General features: G+C 34.8%; 1 protein-coding gene across 4 annotated transcripts in view; it reads right to left on the bottom strand.

Annotated features, from left to right (window-relative positions):
- Positions 1-1432: 1432 nt before the first annotated feature.
- The window catches only part of NFX1 (nuclear transcription factor, X-box binding 1), a 77181-nt gene continuing 63799 nt past the window's right edge, over positions 1433-14814 (bottom strand). For 2 of the 4 annotated variants that reach the window (XM_005529945.3, XM_014258713.2), the window contains 3 exons: positions 13744-13889; positions 6706-6807; positions 1433-5218 (listed from right to left, as the gene is read on the bottom strand). In XM_005529945.3, coding sequence (XP_005530002.1) covers positions 5143-5218; positions 6706-6807; positions 13744-13889 — 324 coding nt within the window. In that variant the 3' untranslated portion in view covers positions 1433-5142. The remainder of the gene's footprint in view (positions 5219-6705; positions 6808-13743; positions 13890-14814) is intronic. The other 2 variants (XR_015772547.1, XR_001331950.2) reach the window with 2 other exon arrangements.

The raw sequence follows: 14814 nt of genomic DNA, 5'->3' as shown, positions 1-14814 counted from the left end.
TTGGATGCTGGAGAAAGTACACATTAGATCTACCAGAAAACCAAACCATTTACTAGAGGGCAGCTCCTGAACATTTCACAGAAAGTAAAGTTGAGACGGGCAAGCATAGCAGAGCTTGACAAAACAGACATATTTTGCCCCTATTCCTTTCACTGAAAAGAGCTCCAAAGAAGGCAACAGTACCTCACAGAGGCACCTAAACTGGTAAAAGGATTGCCTGAAATACCAGAAAGGTGATATGCTTTGATCTGTGCTCTTTTTAAGATTCTTCCAGTGGTAAAAATAACTTTCTGTTTTGAAAGAGATGTAAATTTCCCACAGAAGCTTTAAATCAGACACCCTGACTTAAAAACAACAAAAATACAGTGCTTGAAACAGCAGCTCAATGGGTAATACTAAAAGATTCCTAGGATCCTTCTGGGACCTTGCTTCTTGCAGGACATTATCAACATGGTCTCTCCACCTGCTCAAGGCACTGCACTACTTCCTTCAAAAATCTTGAGATGACAAAGGCTAAGAATATCTGGTCTAAAGTTCATGAGTGTCCAAAACACAGCCCCTCTACATAAATGGCTCTAATATTCTGGTTTACAGTTAAGTAGTAAGTATATGGGCATAAAAATTTGCACATCAAACATCTTAGGAATTCAGCATTTTAGTAAAGGATGAGAACAGCATTTTTTAAATATGAAGGCTTCTGCTGGGAATTCAATATCGACAAAGGTTAAAATACTTGAAACCCAACATCTGAACAACAGTAACTATCTAAGCCCATTTCCAAACGTGGTAAAGTGAATGGAAAGTAAAACTGATTGTCTCTTCTGCTGCCATTTGCACGCACTGACAAGGAAGATGTATTCAATCTCCCTCTAGTCCATGACAAACGTTAACTGAAGTGCAAGTGGTTTTTTTCAGGCAGAGATTTCCAGTTAACGGGTTTTCCAGTGCTTGTACGCTTTCAATATATCATCCTCATCCTCCAAAAATATCCTGAAATGAAAGTCCAAACTTACAGGCAGTTGAAGTAGCAAGATAAAAGGTTTTAGTCTGTCTTTCAAGACTCTTCAATCTCAGATCACTTCCTGAATTTCTATGAGCCATCTTACACTTGCATTTCCCTCAGAAATATCAGGTCAGGCTTTTGCTGAAAATGCATGACCTGGGTTAAAAGTTTCAGGAGGAGCCAGTTCAAATTATTTCAAACTTCTGATTTTCAGACTACCTGCTTTTTGAGTCTTCCCATCTCTTACTGAACTGTGATGGCAAAGTTTTTACATCATCCCTCCACCCCCCATATATTATCCTGAATTTGTTATATCTAATGCCCACAGGACTTTAAAATTACGTAAGTTCTCACTTCCCCTTCCCCCACCTGCCTTATAGTCACCGTTACAACTTAATGGTGAACAAACAACAATGAAGGGACCATAAGTTAAAATCAAATATTTTATTGTCAAATAGCATTTAGGCTGACATAATAAAGGGTTTTTCATATAACCAAAATGTACATTTCTATCCAGAATCGTCTCTCTTGTAGTTCTGAATCCTAAGAAGGCAACATGGTCTCCATTTTCTGGGGAGCCCTCTTGACTTGCTTCATTCTCCACACAGCACTCATTTAAAAATCACTTCAAATCCAGGAAATCACATACTTTACTTAAAAATTTGAGGAAAAGGAACTTCACAAATGTCCACTTTAATCTTTACTTTTGTTTCTCTGTGATGTCTCAGTCTTCCAACTCTTGAATACCAAGATGAAGTTTGCAAACAATTCCAAAGCACTGAACTTTAAACTTAGATTTATTTTGGGTTTATAAAGAAAGTAATTTCTTTATCATTACTAATCAGTAACTTGACAAAATCAAGTTAAATATAAATCTTTCAACAAATAACAAGTGTTGTAGAAAAACTTAACTTTGCTCATTTCGAGGCAGATACTGTAAAACCTGCCACAGAAACAGTGATCTTGAAGTCTACTTATGTATCTTATACAATTTTAGGTTAAACCCAAATATCGAATATTCAGAGCACTTCAAATATGTTGAACTATAGAGACAGGCAACAGCACAGCCCAAATGCCAAACTATCTATTTTAAACACAGTTTTAAAAGCACTTCATGAAGTTGCATGAATTCCAACTGGTATCACATAACTCATTTCAAAAGATGCTTACTGAAAAGTACTTTCTTCAAATATATTTACAGGAAACAATATTATTCTTAGGGCTGTGGAAAATTGCTAGCATACTGAAGCTGAAGTCATAAGTTACAGTGATGTCACCATGATTTTTGTCACTGACTTCACCGATGCAAAGATTTCTTTTATCTACTTACTTTTCTATTAGATAAAAGGCGTAAACTCCAGCTCAGATTTAAAAAATAGCTATTTGAAAAGTATTTCACAAGGCACACGTGCAATATGAAGCTAAGTTATCACATATATCAAAACTCCAGCCTTTATTACTATTCCATATGAAAGTCAATGATACATTGCAGCAAAAGCAAAACAAAACAGAGAGAACAGCACCACTGTTAGCCTTTGCTGAATTCCTTCTTAAGGCCATGTAGCTGAGCTCCAGGGGAAAATCACTTTCATGGGAAAACATATAGTATCATATTTTTAACCAAGTTACTAAAACTCATTTTAAAAAAAAGATTTGGTACTTGTGAATTGCTTCATAACTACAGGTATGGCTCCAATAGCCATGATTTAGAGATGTGTAATAAACATATCTATAAAAATGTTTTAACATTCACATAGTTAAGAGGCAAGTGACAAGAAGTATGACTTCTCAATATGAACCAATTCAGTAATAATTATTAATTTTAGCTCGAGAAACTGAGATTACCTCCATTTTCTTATTACAAGCAGTGGCAACTTGACTGCTCAAGTGAGTCTCATCAAAGCTCTGATTTTTATGCTAATGCCATAATCTGATAAAAATTTCACTAAACAGAGCTGAAAATAATGCTAGGAAAACCTTTTAGGTTTTAAGTTTCGAATCAGAGGTGCAGTTGTGATGGTTTTGGCTATACTCATGTGGAAGTGTGAATAGTTAGCAGGCTTCAGCTTTATTCTATTTATTGTCAACTAAACCACTTTGAATTTCTGTAACGTTAGGTCTACCTATAGTAAACCATGTGTGCTCCAATACACATGCATCTGACTCAGTTCACTAGACATGTGTGCCAGCTCCTGTCTAGAACTTACCTTTGCAGCATAACTATATACATTCTTCCTAGAGATCTTATTAGCTTTAAGTCAGTGCTATATTAACATAGCTCTGAGTTTCAAAACCAGGAATAGCCTTTTTTTGGCCACACTGAGTCAGCACGTGTCTGCAAGTACTGGTACAGATACAGTCCTCACATGGAAGGGATTGAAGAAATACATTCCTGGAAGTAATTTATTTCTTCAGCTGAACTCAGCAGTACGCCTTGTAGAATCCAACTATAACCTGCTGAAGAAATTAAGGGCAATATAGGACATATTGGTTTTTTTTTCATTTCTGTTCAAAAAGTATTAGAGAAAAAAAGTAAAACAAATTTAAATCACTACATAGAAATTAAAAGCCTGAACACTCTTGAAGGTACCTGTTTTACCTGAAACACTTCAAATGTTTAGTAACATTTAAGACTGCATTTTTAAAAATGTGAAATAAACTCCTACAAAAATATACAATAATAGTGTGCATTTTAATTTTCAAAACATTTCGGAGCACAGATACGGTTTGTGAGTTTTCTACTTGTTCTTCCATGTTTTGTGAGCTGTTCAATTGAAATGTAGCCATGGAATGCTTCATAGTTAAGGCTCAGGGTCATATGGTAACTAAGTGAATCTAAGCATGAGTAAATGCCTTCCATTTTTTTGGCAATAAATCTCGCACTACAACATAGTGAGCCCCTTTTTTGTGTCAGCCTCTCATGCTGTACAGGGGACTCACCTCTAGTATTACATGTAGCAGCCACAAGGAACAAGAAACAGAGTGCATCAGTGTCAGAGCTCCTAAAGCTATTAATACAAAAAACTTTCTCCTCAGGAGAACAGATATTACTCAAATTCAGAGCTGTACCACCTCTTCTGATCAGACCTACTATCTCCTCTCCCAGAGAGCTACTCACCTATCTTAAATCAAGATTTGGAAACAATTCACCATCATGAGACCACTCCAGTGTTTAAACTGTCATCCCATTCTGCTAATGGCACTTCCCATAATTAGGCAGATGGTCTTCTAAATTTTACAAGTATTATTCCAAATCCATAACATACTTAAACCAAACTTCACACACTCATCTTAAGCTTGCACAGGACAAAAAAAAAATATAAACTGCAATAAAACCATGCACAGAGCACCAAAATAATATATAAAGACTGATTTTGTTCAAGGTCTTGGATAAAGAAGTAGTAGTAGGAGTAATCTCATGTTGTGGGGTTGGTTTTGTTGTTGTTTGGTTTGTATTTTTTCCTTTGTTTTTGCTTGTTTTTCTTTTTAAATACGTCAAATTTGAGATAAATTAGAGTAAGTTTTAATTCCCCACCTTCCCCAAATACTGGTTCTTCAGATTCCAAAGTCTGTGCTCTTAATAGGCATTTATGTATATATTTATACTTAAATTTTATATTTCTTTCCATGTAGAAGAGTAACTCAAATTCACCACGATAACACAAAAGTGAATTAATAAAACATGAAAATACTTTAAGAAAATCCCAACCAGTGTTTTTATCACAATTATTTCTAGTCCATTTTCTGTGAGATATGTCAAAATAAGTATTTGAGATTTATTGTCGTTCTTAATATTCCAAAAATATATTTGCTTACCACCAGTTCTCTTACTTCAAAATCATGAATGAAATTACATTATTCTGACAGCACATTAGATACAAAATTGCACCAAACCCAGATTTAAAAAGCCATACTACTATTAGGTATTATGCAGTTACATAAACTGTTGAAATGCTTAACATTTTAAATTAGCATAACATTCTAACTTCAGATGTTAAATTATGGATATGTTGAACAACTGATCATTTGACAGATATTCAAAAAGCACCTCACACAATAACTAAGTATTTTCACCTCTAAGCTTCTGTATCATAACCTATGCAATTCTGATTCATCTGAATGATTCTACATCGATCACTTCAGTCCTGGACATCAAAGTAGTCAATTACTGGCTCTTCCTTCAACGGTTTGGATAAACCACTGTTTCCACTGCTCCTGAAATTATAAGAATATTAGATATTACATGCATGAAAAACAAGATACAAAGTAAATTGAATCACAAACTCCTGTAATATCTCAATGTGCACATACACACTGAATCAGTCAAAAGCATGCACTTCTAAATTAAGTTTTATATGAAGTATCTTAATACTCCAGAAAGCCTTTGTTAATTGAATTTTGACAAAAACACATACTAGATCAAATTAATTTACATCAACATGTGTCTGAATTGATAAAATTCCTTTTGGGGTTTTACCAGAAAATGTAATTTACCAGTAATATTTATTACAAAAATTACACTGTACTGAAGATTAAATGTTAAAAATGCCTTTTTGAAAGAATCAGCAAAAGAAACACTGTTAAAGTGAGCTGATGATCAAATCCACTTGCCTTCAAAAGCAAGAGTAAAAAAAAATGTGGTCATAGCAAATCCAAACACTAAAGATTTTTTTCAGTAAGACAGCATGAGATCTTCCATAAGATTTTGTAGAAAAAATTTCTAAAAAATCTTTAAAGTTTCTAAATAAACTTTACTTCTAATAATGAAAAAATAAATGGCTAAAGCCCTTTATTTTATTTGGCTACTTAACTCCTTGGCATTAATTAGGGTCACTGAGGACAGCAATGCCACAGAAGTGGAAAAGAAGAGTAACAACCTCTTAGAAACCGACATTGATTTACACCTTAAGAAATCCTTTTAGAAATGTGTTTTACTCTAGATGCTTAGCTCTGAAACAATTTAAATTTTCTCAGAACAGCCTACTTTGTATTCCAGCAGTACCTACCAACAGTAGTTACTGCAACATTAAGCAGTCCCTTTCTGCAAAAGGTACTTGAACCTGATTTCAGATGCTTATCTGGGAAAAATCTGGGAGGAAAACACTTCTGAAAGGTAAACCCAACCAAACAATACACCATCCATTAAAAAAAAAATCGTAACTATAAGATAACTACAAGCATCTGAAGGTCATACAATGTAAAGATGTCCTTTTAAGACCATTCATCAAGATGTCTTATATATCCCATCTTCAGTAATTCCCACTGACAAAAATTGTAGTTCACCTTTAATCAACTGTGTAGCTGTATCTACACAAGAAAAATACATTTAGTACCTGTCCAAATAATTTTATGCCAGTAAGACATTACTCTTGGTTAAAGGTAAAAAAAAAAACAACCCCAAACCCTCCAAAATAGCACTCTCTTCCCAACTATCTAATATTTATTAAAAAAAAATTAAACTCCATAATATTTGTTATACTACTACCCCTATATCACACAGCCAATCCTACATTTTCTTATCACTTCATTTCAGGCTTACTTCTATGGAAAGAACATCTTAGTGCATGCTGCAAGCTCTAAAGCTGTGTGTGGGTTGGGAAAAAAGAAAAAAACAGGGCATATGAAATTGAAGCTCAAGAATAGGTTCCTTGGGGAACTCAGCACAAAATTGAAGAATACAGTTTTAAACCCAAATTCCTTACTTATCTGTTTGCTTGTAATGAGGAAGAGGAGGTGCAGGCCTGCTCTGCATTTCTTTATCTAGCACAGAAGTTAAGGTATTGCTTGGACAAACGGATTTCCCTCTAAAGAAATAAAAGAAAGATTACTTAGTTCAATAGGAAATCATACTCATTAAGAAGTTGGGAATGAATAATATTTTTAAGTAGCAGTTTTGGTGTCAGACTTCACACTTGAATTCTTAAATAATGTATTTAAATATTTAATTTTCCAAACGTGGAGACCAACACTGCAAAAAGTGCATTTTCTTTACCAAGAATCCATCCAGTATTCTAAATGTCTCCCCACTGCTGTCTATAAAAGATGCAGAAGCAGCTTAGTAGATTTGAGCATTGGTATTCAGATTCCTTTTCTGCGTGTGAGGTCCACAACTCCTTTCTACTATGAAGTGCACTAAATGATCAACTGTTAAAACAAATAAACTGGAATACTTTAGGGTAACATATCTGTTCTTTCGAAGAACAAGATATATATCAGAAGGAACAACTTAATAGCTTAACTCAGAACCACAAGAACACAGTTCACTGAATCTTTACAACATTATCTAAAATTTTGGAAGCACCTTCTCAAATGCTGGCAGTAAATTGTGTTAAACTCGTTAACCACAGCACTCTGCTAAGAGGCACTCTCTCAAACAACACTGCCTCTTCCTTGTAAGCAGTTCCAGGTTAATCAGATCAGAAAAAAAAAATGCATTAGAGTGGGGAAATTAAAAAATCAGCTTCTTCTGCTCTCTACACAAATTACAATCTATAGTGTGATTGCCATCACACAATGAAATGTCACACTTGTGCCTGTCCCATCTGCAGTGTAACGGTCACCCCATGGCTATGGTTAGAGAGCAGTAGGTTCTCCAGTATAGGAGGAAAACGTACTTCAGCATGTATACTTATATGTTTTAGGCTGTGAATCACACTCAACTTCAGTTGTCAGTCTGTGCCCAAAGGCTGTGTTGGCTGGAGAAAGAAGGAAGATATATAAAAAAAAAAATAAAAATCTGCAAACAAACAACTCCCAACACCCAGGAAAAAAAAAGTCCTGGAAAGATCACAGATCTCAAAAAAGGCATCTAACTAAAAAAAAAGAAAAGAAAAACCAAAACAAAACAGACAAAAATAATTACTGAACATACTGTATCTCTAATAGGTTGTGGAGATGTCTTAAAATTTCCTCTAAATTCATGAGCCACTTTCAATAGTGAGTTTGTCTTATTTCACTTGGATGATTTCACTGAAAGACTGAAAGAGCTTCCACTGTTAGCATCTTTCCCACTCCAAGTTTCTTCTTTATCTTCTCTGGGGGCACATAAGATCAATTTTTTACCCTTGCTGCACTTTCTTCTAAATCCATGCAACTGGCATTTTCAGACCAAACTATTTCTTGTACACTACATTAAACTGCATTCCTGAACAGCTTTTATTGGTTATTAGCAAAGGGTTCCGCACTCAGAGAGTTGCCAGGCATTGGAACAGGTTGCCCAGGGAAGTGGTTGAGTCACCACCCCGGAGGTATTTAAAAGATGTGTAGATATGATATTTAGTGACTTGGTTTAATGGCAGACTTGATAGTACCACTGGACTCAATGATCTCAAGGGTCTTTTCACAACCTACATGATTCTATGTCAAACACTAGATATAGATGTGTCCTCCTTATTTACTTTATTCATGCATTTTTAAATATTCTCCTCCAGATCATGAGATTCTCTGTGCTTGCTAATTGTATTAAATTCCTATTCAATGGATACCAACACACGCATCTTGTTTCTTTCAAAATTACATACTGAATAGCAACAATGCTGCAAAGCAATGGGTAGCACATTGTTATAATTCCAGAAATGTGCACATGTTGAGTTCCATGCTTTGTCACATACTTGATAATTCATACTTTCTGCCCATTTCCCTAAGGGCTCTAAGCAGGTGAAATCTCACATCAGTACACAGATGAACACCAGTTCTATATCAGAGCTTAAAAAAAAATTAAATTTGAAAATAATTTAATTAATTTAATTTTAAATTAAATTTTAAATATTAAAAAAATATGTATTTTTCTTATTTCCATTATCTTAATCTTTTTTATTTCATAATGTCTTGCTTCTATCAGTCTGTATTTAAGGACAAATTTTTGTGATATTGTGGCAACACATATTAAAAACTCCACAACATTTTCAAGGTAAGTCAAAAGTCCACTAAAATATTAAGTGGTGATTCCTGAACCCCTTTCAGTATTGTTTTAGACTGAGTACTGACAGTCTATTCCAATGAACTACAAAATCTTACAAACATAAGTCACCAATTAAAAAAGCATTCTCCCCAACAGTGAAAGATTTCATAATTTGGAAAAAATGTTACTTGTCACTGGCCATAATTTTTTCAAGGTTATATTACATTTACATGTATACTCTAACAACAAGTATATTACAGTCCTATCAGTTGGGAACAGCTAATTTTCCTCTCCTGTCTAAAATGGTTAAAGAGTCCTTCTCTCTCCCTAGCTCTAAGCCTGACATATAAAGTCAAATGTTCACACTGCCATTTCAGTTACAACTCCACTGCAGAGCGAGTTCTAACTGGAAAAAGACAACAGTGGTAGATGGGCGGGTATTTTGTTGTCTTCTTCCATTTTTATCAACTGTGATATACAAAAACATGGAAAGCAAATTGCCTGGAAGTAATTAAGCAAAAAAAAGAGGCAGGTTACAAAGGCCTTCAAAAATCTGTAGTAAAGTGTCCTTATTCTAGAATATCAGACTACATCTCACTTGTATAGTAAAAAATAAAATAAATGAGAGCTCCGAAATGCCAGAAACAGAACACTTAGAATACACGTGCAGTAATCTCTACTAATTAGCTAAAAAAAAAAAAAAAAAAAAAATTAAAAAAAAAATCCTACTGAAAAAAAGAGAATGTTCCTACATTTCAAGAAAGGAAATCAGCAGTTCTGCTCTAAGGTTAATGTTCCCTGGATGTAGAGGGTTAATACAGAGAACTTTCAAAAATCAGGAAGAATCAAAGCCTTGTGAAGAATCAGAGATGACTCTGGAACCAAATTTGCTTTAGTCACATCAAGGCTTAGACCTTTTTTACCCTTGACAAAATTTAGCATCCCTCAAAAAAGAGCAAAAAGCAGAAGACATACCAGCAAGCTGGTATGCCATGAAACCACAGATTTAGAGAGTACAGGGATTTAGAGACAAAAATCTATAAACTTACACTCCAGCAAAATTAACACCACTTTCTGTATACATTGGTGGTACACTGATTGGTTAAAGAAAAAAAAAAAAAAAGAGATCAAACAGTCACTCACATTTAGCCCATGTGGAAAAACCCCAAACAACTGAATTCAACTAAACAAATGTACAATGGGGAAAAAACCTTTGATTAAGTAATTACCAGAAATAAGAAAGAAAGCAGACCCTATCTAACCAGCTATGATTATCTATCATCAGTTGTGAAAGACCTGTTGATACGAAAACAAAAGACTCTGCAAGTATTTTGAACATTTTGATATGAAAACTGCCATTAGTCATTTCATTAACTTATTCTTGAAGTAAGGAAAAGCCAAGTGCCTGCCTGAAGCAACAAAGCTGAGATGACGCATTTTTAACAGCAGTACAGGGAAAAACATGAACATAAACTATCTGCTCATTTTAAGGCAGTGCTAGTGCTGCCTGATGTATAAAACTGAAATGTGGAAATCATGACTCAATTTATCTTCTTCAAGACTTCAAGCTCAATTTTTATATCTACAGGACGGATCAGCATTAAACTGTTTTGGTATGAACTACTACAAAATTCTCTGTCCACCAATCTGTCCAGACCTACTCCATGTAGTCTTGCAATAATGCACCACCATCTTTCAGACAGAGAAGATTTTTGTGAAAAATGTCTCTAAAAACTGGTAAACAGTTGAGGTGGAAAAATGAAGCAAATGGCTCTTTAACAATTTCTTGATTGTTTAAACTCCATATATTCTACATCGTAAGATTTCCAGAAGCAAAACATACTATTCTCAGGGTAAAAAAATGTCAACGTTTAAGGAAAAAACAGTAAGAAAAAAATGCAGTTTTCTTCTGAAGCAGGACTATTTTGAAAACCACCTTGGCTGGTGACTTTATAGAAGTATTTGTAATTAAATTGCTTTAAAATTCTTAGAAGTTGCAGATATTGAGAGGTATTGCCTTGCAATAGGCCTTTGTGATTGCAAAAGGAGGTGGGGAGAAAGTTCGTTTTTGCCTCTTGGCAAAAAAAGAAGATAACATTCTTAGACAGTTAAGGATGGAATAAAAGCTCTTAAAGAAACAAGAGTACCTTCAGGTAGTCAATAATTAAATGTGAATTTATTTTAGATACCAGAAAGGCTGCAGAGACAGTTAAGTAAAATGGATTTGCACCCAGAGTTCAAGTACTGAAACATGCCCGGAAAAACTTAAAGGAGTCAAAGGATAATTTTATTTCCTCAGAACATACACTTGGCTTTCAACCCTGCTACTGGGATATGCAGTGTTTTCTCTCTGTGATGCACTGTCATGATCTAATAAGGAGGTTCCTTGTGGTTACAGGGGTTTAATTTCTTTAAGTCTTTGATCCTGCTGATCTTGCATAGTCTACATCTAGGTAACCATTTCCAAACCATTTTCAGACTGACCTCACTGAAAGGAAATAAAATCCTGGGTGAAAAAAATTAACACAGGACAACTATGGCAGTATGTGGCTTCCTCAATGAGAACCATGTGGGACCTTGTCACCTTCTTGAGAAGTCACCTTGTTCATGAGGAAAATCTGAGCCTAATGTTCTTCCTAGAAAAACAGGACAAGGATGGGTCTTACAGGGATGAATGCCCTCAAAACCACTTCTAGGATGTCTTGAGTCCATACAAGCTACTTAAACACTGGCCCCTACATAAAAACAAGCAGATACCCCTTTAACAGGCTCTGGAATTCAGAGTTATTTCAAGAAGGAGGAAATTTTTACTCATCTGAGTAATAAAGTTCAAAAAACGAGATAAGTACAGTGAAATACAAGTGTGACTTCGAAAGGAAAGCTTTACCCTTCTCATCATAACAGTCTGGCTATTACCTCCGAACCTAGTTCAGAAAGAAATCTGGTAATGCAACTGTTCAAAAGATGGTGATTGCAAAGATGACCAACAGGTCAAACAACAGGTCAAAGCAAAGAGAAAGGCATTTACAAGGATTCACTACAGGTCTTACACTTCAAATGACACCAGAACTGTAATTCAGATCAAGCTTAACAGTCAATACTGGGAATGATCTTCTTTGTGGTTATATATGGGCAATGCTGTACAGGACTGATTCTAATGTACCTATATATGACCAACTTTGACTGACGGAGGCAGAGGCTGAGGGCAAAGTTTGCCCCACCATCTCTCGAATAGGAAGAAGCCTGGTTGGAGGAAGCTTTCTTAGCACCAAGGAGACTTTCTCACCCTTCTAACAGACATGCATAAGGATGTTACCATTTGAATGACACAATGGTGAAGAGTGAAAAGAAGGAATGATCTTTTTGCCAGAATGGTTTTCATTTATTTATACATGAAAGAGTCCACAACAGAATTCAAAGGCATTGCTAAGACAGAATGAAACAAAACCATTTTGACTTTCTGGTGATTACTAGCTCTGGGAGTTGAAGAAGCCATTGTGAAATACTCAAAAATATCATCCTGGAACTTGAGTTATTACTCATGTGAGGCTACAGTGTTTTTTATACCATGAAGAAGTGGCAAATAAAAATAAAATAAAATGAAGCTTTGGAAGAATTCATTAAATTAAGAAATACTGCTATGCAGCTGAAGAATAGTCTCAGTAGACCACTCAAGTGTCTTTTAAGAGTGGTAGCAATGAAATAGAAGTATGTGCATTCTGCACAGTATGCTATTCCCTGAAAAATGCAAGAGAAGGAGCAAGTGTGCAATCTATCCTAAAGCCATACAGAGGATGGCCTACCATTCTCAACTTGCAAAATATCCCTTTGCTTTTAAAGCATAATCATCTGCCCTGCTCCTTTTATCATCTCCACTAATTTCTCATCTGCCCCCCTATTTGTTTTTAAATAAGCTTTTTCAAATATTTGAAATATCTCTGTTCATCTTCCTTTACTTGAAACAAAAAGTATCTTTCATTGTAAGATCAAAGTAATGATCCATCTCTCTTGGAAGAAATCAAGACTGTAGATAAGCTACCAAATAATGAACAAGTTCAAGAATAGCTTGTGACCCTCTAAGAACATGGAAGGTGAAAGATTTCTTACTACTGCAGTCAATATTTACAATTAAAAAAAACTGGTTGTTGACTAATCACAATTTGACAGTGTTAAACTAAATATGTTGCTGGTAAGGAGCACAACCAATGAAGTCCTGATACCAGAAGCTTTCCCATACTACGTCTCTAGTACAATCAGCTTGTTTTTTTCCCTAGCTATATTCCCTTCATTTTCTTTACCATGAACTGCCCTCTGTGAGTGTTCTCCAAAACATTTCATTTTTGCTATCAAACCTCTTCCATTTATAGTAATTCCAGCTCCCTCTTTGTCCATTAACTAAAGAGGGAGTATACTCGGCAATAGGTTCATATAGATAGAGAAACATGTTACAATAACCAGATTTTTTCAAAGGCGGTATAAATTTAAGTATGATTTCTCAATCCAGCAATTAGTTTTCATAAAATTTTATTACACACATTATTTTTGGTATCACTATCAAATCTAGTTGATGACAAAAAGTTACTGTTAGATGAATGGAAAACAATCTTGCAAAATATTTTCTTAGTTTTATTATTTCTAATGGTGTTTTCTTCTCTGAAGATTTACTTCAGTAAATGAGCCCATGAAACTATCAATTCAAAAACAGGTTTAAAATTTTTTCTATTGGAAATTACTGCATTTTGCAAATTGCATTGTAAATAAACTCCTTCTGGTAAGTGATAAAAACCCATCCAATTATTTAAACTATACTGTAAAAATTTGAAAACAATGAATTACATACTTCACTGCAGTGATAACAACATTGCGCTTTGGTTCGTTGTCATAGCTCACACTTTCAATGCCATAAACCTGAGCTAATTCATGGATGATTCTGCGGTGATCTCTGTTCATTGGTGGGTAACAATGACTCTTCTTTGTATGCTTGCCCTGAATTCAACAGAAGAGGTTAAGAAAGAAGAAAAAAAAAAAGGTGAAGTTTTCCTTCAGGAGAGCCAGGGGGAAGAGAATAATTTTACAAAGTGTTTCTTCATCTAAAATTTTGCTGCTATGACAAAATCAATACCACAAATTGCTAAGACCTCAGTATTGTCAGAAAACTCATCTGAAAATACTCATTTAACTCCCCAAAATTAAATTATATGTTCTCTGTTGTTTCCATCACCTCAAAGTATACACACACCCGCACAGGGGTATCTTTTAAGTTTGAAATACAAATCCTGATTACAGTCATTCTACTTAAATCCCAAAAAACAATACAAAATTATTTTTATCAGAATTTGTATTTTTCAAAGCAATCTGCTGAATTCACATCAGATCCAATTTTATTTTGTAGATTGGCTTCACAATGCACATATTGCAGATAGCAACAAAGATGTCAAATTTATCAATCACTTCCCTCTACCAAAGAAACTATTTATCTGCAAGTTCCTCGTGTAATGGCATCAGTAGATTCTTTTTTAAATAAAACCCCAAAGTTCTAATCCATTAACAAAGACTGATAATGTTCGATTCAATACTGATTTTTATATCAACAGTAAAAGAACAAAGAAAAAAGCAGGGCCCTATGAGCCCATGTCTTTAACAGGTTGGATCAATTTGTAACAACAAATGCATGTAAGAATGAGTGTGTAATAACTCAGTGCTTCAGTATGCTTTCATGGATTCAGGATACTACTTCAGCTTTTGCTTTCATTATCACCAGAGAAGTCTTCTGGGTCTCTAGGTCAACAGAAAGGATTCAAAGGGAAAACAAACTGCCTGTAGTAGAATAAGTTTAAGTCAGGGACTCCTAGAGAAATCTCAACCTATGTAAATTCCTAGGACTGCAGGCAATGCATTTAAGGTCCTGAGA

The sequence above is a fragment of the Pseudopodoces humilis genome, chromosome 1, assembly GCF_049639895.1.
Source record: "Pseudopodoces humilis isolate 2021_Gansu_Grassland_sample_001 chromosome 1, ASM4963989v1, whole genome shotgun sequence".
NCBI lineage: Eukaryota > Metazoa > Chordata > Aves > Passeriformes > Paridae > Pseudopodoces > Pseudopodoces humilis.
This window is presented reverse-complemented; position numbering and strand designations above follow the sequence as displayed.